This window comes from Nannospalax galili, unplaced genomic scaffold (assembly GCF_000622305.1).
Source record: "Nannospalax galili isolate Female #2095 unplaced genomic scaffold, S.galili_v1.0 scaffold2391, whole genome shotgun sequence".
Taxonomy (NCBI): Eukaryota; Metazoa; Chordata; class Mammalia; order Rodentia; family Spalacidae; genus Nannospalax; species Nannospalax galili.
This window is the reverse complement of record NW_008329809.1, coordinates 131,457-143,335: the sequence shown is the minus strand read 5'-3', so window position 1 is coordinate 143,335 and position 11,879 is coordinate 131,457. Positions and strand designations below refer to the sequence as shown.

Sequence of the window (11,879 nt, the reverse complement as noted above, 5' to 3'; positions counted from 1 at the left end):
AATATTTATACACACAATATAAAAATAAATAAATATGTCTGTGAACCTAAAAATTTACAGCTACCTTTGAAAGAGGTGTATCCTTACTCTGGAATGTTAAAGCTGTAATGAAATGCTTCTAAAAAAACTTGAAAATAAAATTTGAAAATTAAAAGAAAATACACACATAAAATAGAAATAAACAAATGTTTGATTTAACTTAAAAAATTTAAGCTAGAATTTATTTTATTTTTATTTTATGTGCATGAGTGTTTTGCTTGCATTTATGTAAGTACGCCAGTTGTAGGTAATGCCTGTGGAAGCCAGAAGAAGGTCTTGGATCCCCTGGACCTGAAGTTACTGGGTGTTTACTGAATGTTTATTTTTAGCTGTGAGGTCACTGTTCGTGTGGTTTTGATAAGTCACTTGGGTTTTCTGCCTCCCATCTTTCTCCTCCACAAGATGAGGGGGTTGGACAAGATGAATTCTAAACTTCATTCTGCAGAGTGTGCTAGGGTTACAGTTCACTCCTTCCAGTGGCCCTCCTTTCCCTTGCCAATGTTTATTTCTAGATGATACTGCTGAGTATGCTGAGAGGTTTGTGGAGGAAACTGAGTGATACCGGGTGGATCATCAAGACTTTTCTTCAGTTAGCAATGTGCATGTCTGAAAGCATTTTCCAGAGACTTGGATTTGGCTGGACAACCACATGGGGTAAAGGTTTATAAAGTTCTTTATCCATTTATATTTTGCTTACTCTATGTTTTGAATAAGTTTTCCCTAGTTTCTTACATGTTTTAAGTACAAATGTAGTGTTTTGATGAACTAAGTTCATCAAGGGCTTTTTGGTGTAGAATAATGTTGATTGATGTTAACTACAGTATTTAGTACCATCAAGGAGATGATGAACATTTTAAAAGTGAAGGTTGAGGGGCTGGAGAGATAGCTCAGTGGTTAAGAACACGGGCTGTTCTTGCAGAAGACCCAGGTTTGAATCCCAGCACCCACATGGCAGCTAACAACTATCTGTAACTCCAGTTCTGGGGAATCCCATAGCTTCTTCTGTCCTCTGCAGGCATGGCATGACACGGGTGCACTTACCTACATGCAGACAATACATGCATACACATAAAATAAAAATAAATAAAATATTTTTTTTAAACAAGTGAAGGTTGATTTTAACTTCCTTGAAGTCTTCTGGCTCATGTTGGAGAAAAATACCTAAGAGCAGTGACAGGGATACAGAAAAAATTTTTTTTCTTTGTAAAAACGAGAGAAGAAAATCAAAGTAATGCTTGAAAATATGTATTATCTCTAAAAATTTTATGAAATACAGTAGTCAATTGTGAAGATATAAACCTTTTAGACTTCATTGGAGTGTGTAGGATTATGACATTATAAACTTTTTTTTTTTTATCTTTTTGAGACAGGGTTTCCTTGTAACCCCAGCTGTCCTAGAACTCGCTATGTAGAGCAGGCTGGCCTTGAACTCACAAAGATCTGCCTGCTCTGCCTTCCAAGTGCTGGGATTAAAATCATGTGCCATCATGTCCATCTATAAACTATTTTTTAAAAAATATTACTTTTATTTTATTTATTTTTTATTTTTGGTCCTTTTGAGACAGGGTCTCCCTGTAGCCCCAGCTGACCTGGAACTCACTATGTAGACCAGGCTGGCCTTGAACTCACAGAGATCTGCCTGTCTCTGCCTCCCAAGTGCTAAGACTACAGGTGAATGCCACCATGCCTGGCTATTTTTATGTGAGTATATTGGCTATATGTAAGTGCACTTGTATCATGCAATGCCCACAGAGATCAGAAGAGGACATCAGATCCCCTGGAATTAGAGTTACACATGGTTGTTAGTCATCATTGTGGTTCCTGGGAATTGAGTGCTCCTAACTACTCAGTCATCTCTCTAGTCCCTTAAAACTATTTTGTGAGAAATTGAGATGTACTTTTTTTTAATGTTGAGTGCTTTTAAAATTAGATATGTAGGCTGGGCGTGGTGCTGCATGCCTTTAGTCATGCAGAGGCAGGTGGGCCTCTGAGTTCAAGGCCAGCCTGGTTTACCTAGTGAGTTCTAGGCTAGCTGGGGCTACAGGGAGACCCTGTCTCAAAAAGACCAAAAAAAAAACCCCAAAAGATATGCAAATGATACAGAAAATTAAAATTCTTCTGAAAAGTGTTTAGGTTATATTGTCTTATTTTGAAGTATGTGCATTTTTGTTTTTATAATTTCTATATTTATCTTGACTTTAGAGCTAAGATTTACCAAGACTTTGAGGTTACTGTACCTGATTCTATCACTTCTTGGGTAGCTTCTGCTTTTGTGATCTCAGAAGACTTAGGCCTTAGACTAACAACTGCTCCAACAGAGGTAAACTGTCAAAGGCCTTCTCACTAACATCTAGTACTAGGAAGCCAAACAAAGGTGTGCTTATCAATTGCTGTGTTTATCAGACTTCATGGATTCGTCGGCTTTATCTTTTTGCTTTTCATCTGTATTAAAGTAAAACCATTATTTATTATGATGATGATGATCATCATCATCATCATCATCATTGTGTGTGTGTGCCACAGCGTGCATATGGAGGTCAGAGGACAACCTTGTGGAGTCAGTTCTCTTCACCGACCATTATGTGGGCTCCGGGGTTTAAACTCAGGTTGCCAGACTTTATAGCAAGTGGCTTTACCCACCGAGCCATTTTGCTGGCTCTGTGTTAAATTTTTTGAATCTGAGTTATATTAAATTGATAGATTTGGCTATGAAGTTTATTATTGACCTGATGTAACAATTTCCAATGGCCAGATTACTTTAAAGATGAGCATAAACTTCTCAAGTTGTCTCCTAGCAGGCATTCTTCCATGACTGCAGTAAAAATTTATCACATCTTGTTTTCAGTTACTAAGGGGAATACAAGGACCATGAACGGTCTTCGACCAGTACCTGTCACTTTTGTTATACCTGAAACCTTCTGTTAACAGTAGATATTTGTGTTGCTTCTTACCATCATCCCTAAGTGAAAGTCATAGACAACAAAATATGCATATATACAGAATTTCTCCAAAGACTATGCAAGTAAAAATAAGGTAAAATGAAGGAAAGTACTGTAAATGACGCAATACGAATTTTAATATGTAAGCGACAGGCCCTGCTAGAAGTGAGAGTGACACATGTCAATGTTTATACCAGGCTTAGAATCTCCTTGTGTTAACAGTTAGAAATGCAGGTTTCTATGCAACTTTGAATGCCTGTGGTGGTATGAATTTCTGAAAAGACAAACAATTTTTAGCAATATTTTACACAAAACGAGCTTTGGTTCATAAAATATTACATTCTTGAAAAATTCAGTGTGTATTGAAAAGTGCTTTGGGTTTTTAATGGTAGAAGCTTGGGTCATTTTAAACAGGTAGTTTATTTATATAAATGTCTAAACAAATATCCAATAGATATAGATACCCATATGGCACCTCAAATTATATGATCTGTGGAGGTCCAATACAGCCAGCAACCAAAATATTTTTTATGTCCTGAATATAAACCACATGCTAATAAGGAAAAATACCAAGAATTACGAGGAATATGAGAAAATTTTTCATTGTTTAGGTCAATCCTGAGTACTGACAATCCACCAAGTGCCAATAGTATCCTTCAATCACTGTGGCAATCTAAGATATTCAATCTACAAATGCCCTTGTAAACTTTGTAGGCATGACTTTTTGTAGGTTTGACATTGTGATGCAGCACTGTTACCTACAAAGTTCCAGGTTGAGAAATGTGCAGTTGAGTTTCAAAGAATAAATATCTCCAGTGGGGAGTGGTGGTGCTCACCTTTAATCCCAGAACTCAGGAAGCAGAGGCTGGCAGATGGCTGTGGCTTCCAGATAGTAACCCAAAAAAAAAAAAAAAAAAAAAAAAAAAAAAACCCACCCCACAAAAACCCCTAAAAAAAACCCCAACAACCAAAAATCAATGTTTGAAGTAAGTTTGTGATTTTGTATTGGCCCAGGCCACATTCATAGTTGCCTTTGGCTGCATGTGGTCTCCTGGGTCATGGGTTGGGTTGGACATTAGAGGTCCTCACTGCTACCAGCCTGGCCATATAGTTAGTGTCAGGCAGGGGAGGGCTGGCCTTTCCTTTATGTCTTAGCTAACACTTTCAGAATTGGGTCGCCCAGGGATTGCGTGTATGTGTATGTGCATGTAAGGATAGTAAACCACATGAGAGTTCCCCCGCTTTACTCTAAAGCAGGGACGGTTCAATTACACAGTGACTTTTTTTTTTTTTTTTTTTGGTCTTTTTGAGACAGGGTCTCCCTGTAGCTCCAGCTGTCCTGGATTCACTATGGAGACCAGGCTGCCCTGGAACTCACAGAGATCTGCCTGCCTCTGCCTCCCAAGTGCTGGGATTAAAGGCATGCGCCACCACGCCCTGCAGTGGGACAGTGACTTTTAAAGCAGATTGTGAAGTTGTTACAGTGTAACAGAGGGGCAACCTCTTTTGGTATCAGACAGTATGCTATGAAGCTCCGGCTTTCTTACATGTAGGTAATATGAACTTGTACTAGTTACAGAGATTTCTGAACACCAGTTTTTGAAAACATAGGATAAGAGTATAAAATTAGGGACACAGTGATAACACAAATAACATATGAAATGGCTTGTACCTATTAGGTACTTAATATAGTACAGTAATTATTATGCTCAAAACAAGTAATTTGGTGTGAGTTGCTTGCTTTCTGTTGATGGGCAAGTGAACATGTCTAAGTGTTACAGCCTTCACAGGCTGTGTGGGAATTGCTCTAAGTTGTATACCATGTGACACACTTTTTTTTCCTGAATAAAAACATGTACTCACTGTGTTCTTTCTAGCTATGGGCCTCCCAACCATTTTTCATGTTTTTGAATCTTCCCTACTCTGTTATCAGAGGTGAAGAATTTGCTGTGGAAGTAACCATATTCAATTATTTGAAAGATGCTGCTGAGGTAATGTATTCAAGGTCTTGTCAGTTATCTGTACCAGAATTGTTTGGGCTGTGCAGTGCTCGGGCATCAGGTCGTCCAAGCTCTTTATCTTTTTTGACCACCTTAACCATTGTTTTGGCTTTATATGTTTATTGTTTTTTTGTTTTCATTTTTTTCACATTAAAAGTGTTTATTTTTAAATGTCAAGAGGAAACGGAGTAGTAACAGAGTCAACTGTTGGCACCTTTCCAGTCCATCACCCCCATGTCCTTCCCAACACAAAGCACTGGCAAGATGGGCTGCAGGACAGTCACAAAGTGACTCACAGAGATGGGCAGGTGGGATTCAAGAGTCCATCCCAGAACCCCTGTCCCAGAATAGGGTCAGAGCTCAGGGGCATAGGGCTTCCCAGTGGGTGAAGGGAACTCAGCATCGTGCCTCACCACAGTGAAGAGTCCCACCACTGCCAGCAAAGCCATCAGCATGACAGCAGAGCAGCTGCTGAACATGTTCCGAGTGCCTGTTTTCCGATCACTGTCTTGGAGGACAAGACGCCCTAAGTGGGCTAGTAAGTGCAGGGACACCCGGAACCAGTTGTGTACCCAGCCTGCTCTGTCTCAGGGATCACCTTTCTCCGCAGGAAGCTCATGCTGGGAAAGTAGAGACCACAGGCCAGCTCGATAAGTAGAAAGGTGATGAAGGATTCCACAGGACCCTCCTGGCCTGGGCTGGTGGAGAAAGTCAACATGAAGAGAGAGAAGACAACGATGAGAACAGCAAGGGACAGCAGGTGCATGGGTTGATGGTGGTACCTCTTGGAGGTAGCAGTGCGGTACAAGGAAGAACCCAGAAGGCTGGCAGCCATGAAGCTAGAGAAGAAAATGCCCAGTGGGGCCCCATGTGGGTCCAGCACAGGTGTCCATAGGAAGACAAAGATGAAGATGACACTCTCAAACAGGGCCTGTATGGTGCCCAGCAGCAGCACTCGGTGGTCAGACAGGACACAGTGCAGGCCTCCAGCACAGGTCCTGGAGAAGGCCCGCTGCCTGTCATAGTTCTCTTCCCAGTTTCAAAGGGCCAAGGCCCCAGTCAGAGCCAGGAGAGGGGTGGCGGCCACAAAGGGTGCTACGGGTCCCAGTCCCATCCAGCTAGCCATGGCCACAGCCAGCACATGGTTCCAGAAGGCAGCCTGGGCAAAGGTGGCTGGGATCCACTCGGCAGGGAAGTCGTGCTCCACAAGCTCATGGATGTACCCGGCCTCAAAGGCTGAGAAGAGGAGGGCGGTGGACAGCCCACCAAGGGCTCGGCCCACGAGCAGCACAAAGAAGTCTTGAGAGAGTTTGGTCAAGCAGCACAGAGAGTGAGTGAGGGAGAAGACGACACCAGACTTCTTATGACCCAGCCAGTCCACAAGGGAAGAGGCCACTAGGCCAAAGTGGATGGTGGAGGCGAGGTCACAAATGTAGAGGATGGCGATTTGACCCTCCAAGAAGTGATAATGTTGATAGAGTTTATGCAGGTAGAGGGCTTGGAGTCAGTCAGCTGCCAGGGCCAGGAAGTAGACCTGATAGAAGTCTAGTTGAAACTGAAGGAAGGACGCATTGCTGCAAGCCCTTCCAGGGGGCTTAGCCCGGCATCTTGACAGCTCCAGGCCCAGGCAGGAGGCCAGGAGGCCCACAAAAGACAGGTAGGCGGTCACCAGCATGGTGGGCCCCCGGATGACCTGCAGTCCCGGTCTGCAGGGGATTATCCGGACATGTCCAGCTCCAGGCCGCCGGGCTGCCCTCCCCACACTGGCTCCCACTCTGTCCGGCCGCTGAAGCCCGGCCTCCCACCGCTACCCTGGATCCGAACTGTGGGTGCCAGGAACCAGGCGAGCAGAGCAGCCGGAGGTCGCAGCTGCTGGTGCCACTCGCTCCTCCCACTCGTGGTTACTTGAGGGACCACCCCAAATAAAAGCCGATTTTGTCTGCTTTCCTCCCTGCTGAGCCTGGGAAAGATGCCTGCAGAGCCTCTGGCTGCCTCATGAACGCCACTGTCCTAAGCTTGGCTGGTCCTGCTCGAGGGTTTGCTTCATCTGCGGAAGTGACCTCTAGGCCAGCAGTCAGTGTTATCTAGACATCTGAGGGTGATGGTGTGGTATAAACAACGTGGACTCTGGGGTTCCAGGGAAATTACAGCCCTTCATGGCCAGGAGGCATGGTGGCTGGAGGTGGCTGGACCAGTAGTAGCAGAAGCTGAGCTCTCACATCATCAGGCAGGCACAGGAAGTGAGAGATGTTTATTGGTTTTTATCCTTTCAACTTGTTAATTTCAAATTCTTAAACTTTAAAATTTTTTCTTTGACAATTTCATACATGTATATAATACATTCTGGGGGTACCTACCCCTCATTACTGCCCTCCCACTCTCATCACCCCCCCCCAACAAGTCCCCCTCCCACTTTCATGTCTTTTTGTTTTGGTTTTACTTTTGTGACCTGCTGCCTTTAACCAGGGTCATACATGTGGGTATGGGTATGGAGATAGCTACTGACCAAGGAGCAGTTTACATCACTAAAGACACTGCTCTCCCTCCCCCAGTGGCCATCAACTGTCAAGAGCTCCTTGGGCAAAGGCTGAGACCATGAGCCCCTCCTCCTTCTGTAACTGAATATTGTGGGCCTAGTCTTGTCCAGGCCCTTATGTAGGCAACTACAGCTGCTGTGAGTTTATGAGTACAGTGACTGTGCCTGGCCCAGAAGACAGTATCTCACAGCTGTCCTCTCCATCACCCAGCTCAACATTTTTTTCACCCCCTCTTCCTTGATGTTCCCTGAGCTTTGGAAGGGGTGATATGGATAACTCTTTGGGTTTGAGTGTTTGTCAGTACCTTGACCAGTTGGTACTACATTAACCACTGTTTGCTGCTGTGACTAGGGTTGAGGGCAGCACTAGTCTATAAACAAATATTTAGGAGGAGGTTTGACAACAGTAAAACAAAAGCAGTAGGTTCACCATTAGAATCTATGACTTGCCCAGCCCTGGGCCTTTGAGCAGGTCCACAGTAATAGCCATGAATTCCCTCCTTCAGAGAGAGCCTCAGAAGCAATCAGAAAGCAGTTGACTATCACTGTAACAGTCATGGCACTGCTGCTCCAATGGGCATGTCTTGCTTGGCAGATTGGTACTGTAGCATGCAAGATTCACCTCTGGGTAAGACGTTGACAGATTTTCTTCCGCAGTTGACCACATAGCAGCTTTTGACATTTAGGGGGCTAGCCAGCAGGGAGGACGCTTCCGGCTCAGTTCTGGAATTTCACCATGTCTTGTAACCAGTGTATCTTCAGAAATAGAGTCTTATCATCTGGTTTTTGTAGGCAACCTAGACAGTGACAATAACGTCTGTTGTTTGGGGGGTTATTGGGGCCTCCCTGACCAACAACTCATAGGGAGGTATCACACATCTGGAACTCCTCCAAGCATTTTATACATTGCCTGGGACTGAAAATAGATATACTTTGTTGGTGATTGATTCTGCCTATTTATGTCTGGGTCTATCATGAGCACATCTGCTGGGGAACTTCCCTAAGGTCCTGGGCTTGCCTTTCTCTCTTGCCTGCCTGAATGTTTCCTGGCCCTCCATGTCTAGAATGTCCTTTACTCATCGCCATTTTGTATCCACTGCCATTGGCAAGAATTTGTTCTCTTCAAGACTTGCCTTGTGACTAGGAGTCCTTTCCCACAGAACCTCACCTACTCTGTTGTGTTTGTAGTCCCCATGGTTATTCAGTGCAATATGTTTTCAAGGATTTTCTTTGTGAGTTGTGTTCCTGTGTCTCTTGGAAGGCAGAGATTAGGATCAGTATTTGTGTTGTGCCTACAGTAGTAATAGTAACCACATGGTGAATTTTTCTGCCCTAGAGTAATAAAGCATGTGTCATTAACTTTATTGTGCAAAATGCCGTCATTTAAGTACTTATATTGACATAGTAAGTTTTTAAAAATGATTTGGCTATTAAATTTTTTGGTTTTAGAAATTGAGCAATTTCTCCCACTGAGCTATATGCTCAAGCACCAACTTTTAATGTTATTTTAATTTTATTTTTTGTGTTTTTTTTCTTGAGACAAGGTTTCCCTAATAGAAAACTGGCCTGGAACTTGCTATGAGACCAAGATGACCTTGATCTCACAAGTGCTGGAATTAAAGGCTAGCACCACCGTGCCAGGCTGTCAGCTTTTTATTTTATAGCTATACTTTTAAATGTGGTTAGATTTTTAAAGTGTAACAAGCAAAGGATCCAGTCAGAAAGGACTATAATATCCAGTCTGCTACTTATTAGCAAATAGCTTGATAATTGTAGTTTCCTTATCTATGAGGTGGGAATTATAGTTATTATATAAACAAAAATTACTACTGGAGACCTACAGGCCTCTCTCCAACCCACAGGCCTCTCTCTCAGGGTAGGTTGATCCCGCCTTCTGCGCCTCGACACCCCCATCCACATTCACCCTCCCATCTCCCCTGCCCGTCTTTCCTCCTAGCCTGGATTCTGTCCCATTCCTTGTCTTGGCGCCACAGACACCTGGGCAACAACCACTGCTTCCTGATCCTTTGCATTCAGACCAACATAGTGCCTTCTCTGGGCCCCAGGAGCACTTCTTCTGGGCCTGGCCCTGTCCTCACCTCCCTCTGCTTCCCTGGGCCTGCACCACTGGCCAGCCTCTTTCCTGAACGCTGGGGCTGACCTTTCCTCTTGCTGATCCTTTGCATCCAGACCAACCCAGATCCTCAGTGAAGTCCCCAGGAGCCCTTGGGGCTGCTTCCCACCCCATCTTCCTTTGCATCTCTGGATGGTACAGCCACCAGCTGACCTAGCCCAGCATCTTTCCTTGGCCTGGCTCCCAGGCCAGTCCAACCCCCAAATTCCTGAGGCCAAAAACTTTCCTAGAGGGATCCAGACCTTAGGAGAAGGGCTGAAAGCATCTGATCCTCATCTGACTTGGGCCTCTGTGGGAATTCCTGAAGACAAAAGCAATCTGGCCACTCCAATATAAAATCAAAGAGAGAACTGGAAGCTTAGAAGAGCCAGTTTTTCATGTCCAAAAAGTAAACCACAAAGATACACAAAGTTTACAAAAAGAAGCAGACATAAACTTGAAGGCTTGAGTCTCACACAAGAATCAGAAACTACAAAAGAAATTCACATGTCAAAATCACAGAGAAAAAATAACATGGAAAACCAAAATAACATATCCTCACCAAATACCAATAGTCCTCTAGAGGAGTACAATGAGAAACCCCCAAGGATAGTGCAGGACATGGAACTCAAAAAAACAATTATAAACATGATGAAAGAATTCAGTGAATTTAAAGAACACAAAAAAAAGAAAGCAAAGAACTGAAGGAAGACAGGGATAAACTTCTGAATGAATTCAGAAAGGAGTGAGAAATATTGAAGAATTCTCAGGCTGAAATGAAGGAAGTGAAATACTCAGTATGCCAATTAGAAATGGCAAGAGAGAGCCTCACCAATAGGATGAACAAAATGAAAAACAGAGTATCAAGACTGGAAGATAAAGTGGACGAACTAGACCACTCAAGCAAAGATTATGAAAAATTTAAGAAATCACAAGAATGGAATATGCAGGAATTGTGTGACACCATAAAAAGACCAAACTTATGAATCATAGGCATACAGGAAGGAGAAGAATCCCAAGATAATGGCATGGACCAGATCTTCAACAGAATTGTGGAAGAAAATTTTCCAAAATTAAAGAAAGACATGCCCATACAAATACAAGAAACATATAGAACACCAAACAGGACCAGAAAAGAAACTTCATGGCACACTGTAGTAAAATCACTGAACGTACAAAACAAAGAGACAATACTGAAAGCTGCAAAAGAGTCACATATAATGGAAAACCCATGAGGATTACAGCTGACTTTTCAGTGCAAACTATGAAAGCCAGAAGAGCCTGGACCAAATCATTCCCAGTTTTAAATGACCACAGATGCCAAACCAGATTACTATACCCAGCCAAAATGCCTATTATAGTGGAAGGGGAAAGAAAAATCTCCCATGACATAAATAGGCTGAAGGAATTCATGTCCACAAAACCAACCCTTCAGAGAGTTCTGGAAGCAATACAGAGAGATGAAGAAAAGAATGACTATACCCAAGGGGTTGAAGAAAGAAATTCAATGAAGGTTTAACTGTGGAAAAGTACAGCTATATCAAGAATGTAAACAGAAATTAAAATAACAGGATTCAATAATCATCTTTCATTAATAATTGGAAATATGAACAGACTGAACTCCTGAGTTAAAAGACACAGGCTAGGTGAATGGATTAAGGAACAAAACCCATCTTTTTGTTGTCTGCAAGAAACTCATCACACTTCCAAGGACAGACACTATCTTAAAGTGAAAGGATGGAAAAAAATATACCAAGCAATTGGTACTAAGAAGAAAACAGGCATAGCAATTCTAATATCTGACAAAGTAGACTTTAAACTAAAAGTAATCAAAAGCGACAAAGAGGGCCACTTCATTCTGATCAAAGGAACAATGAATCAAGAAGATATTACAATCATGAACATATATTCACCAATCTCTGGTGCACCCAACTTCATAAAAACAATACTACAGGACATTAAGACCCAGATTAATCCCAACTCATTAATAGTAGGGGACTTTAATACCCCACTGTCTCCATTAGATAGGTCAACAGAGCAGAGAGTTAACAGAGAGACATCTGAATTAAACAATAGCATATATCAAATGGACTTAACACACATCTACCAAATATTCCACCCGAGCACCAAAAGACATACTTTCTATTCAGCACCCCATGGAACTTTTTCAAAAATTGACCATAGTCTGGGGTAGAAAACAACCCTCAAAATACAAAAATATTGAAATAATTCCATGCATTCTATCGGACCAC

The 11,879-nt window shown here is 42.7% G+C and overlaps 1 protein-coding gene across 1 annotated transcript in view; it reads left to right on the top strand.

Moving 5' to 3' along the window:
* Nucleotides 1-11,879, top strand: part of LOC103741161 (CD109 antigen-like) — a gene marked incomplete at its 5' end in the record, with an annotated part of 64,028 nt that overhangs the window by 11,435 nt on the left and 40,714 nt on the right. The window contains 3 exon segments of the mRNA XM_029567839.1: nucleotides 552-693; nucleotides 2,242-2,359; nucleotides 4,856-4,969. Of these exon segments, the coding sequence (XP_029423699.1) occupies nucleotides 552-693; nucleotides 2,242-2,359; nucleotides 4,856-4,969 (374 nt within the window).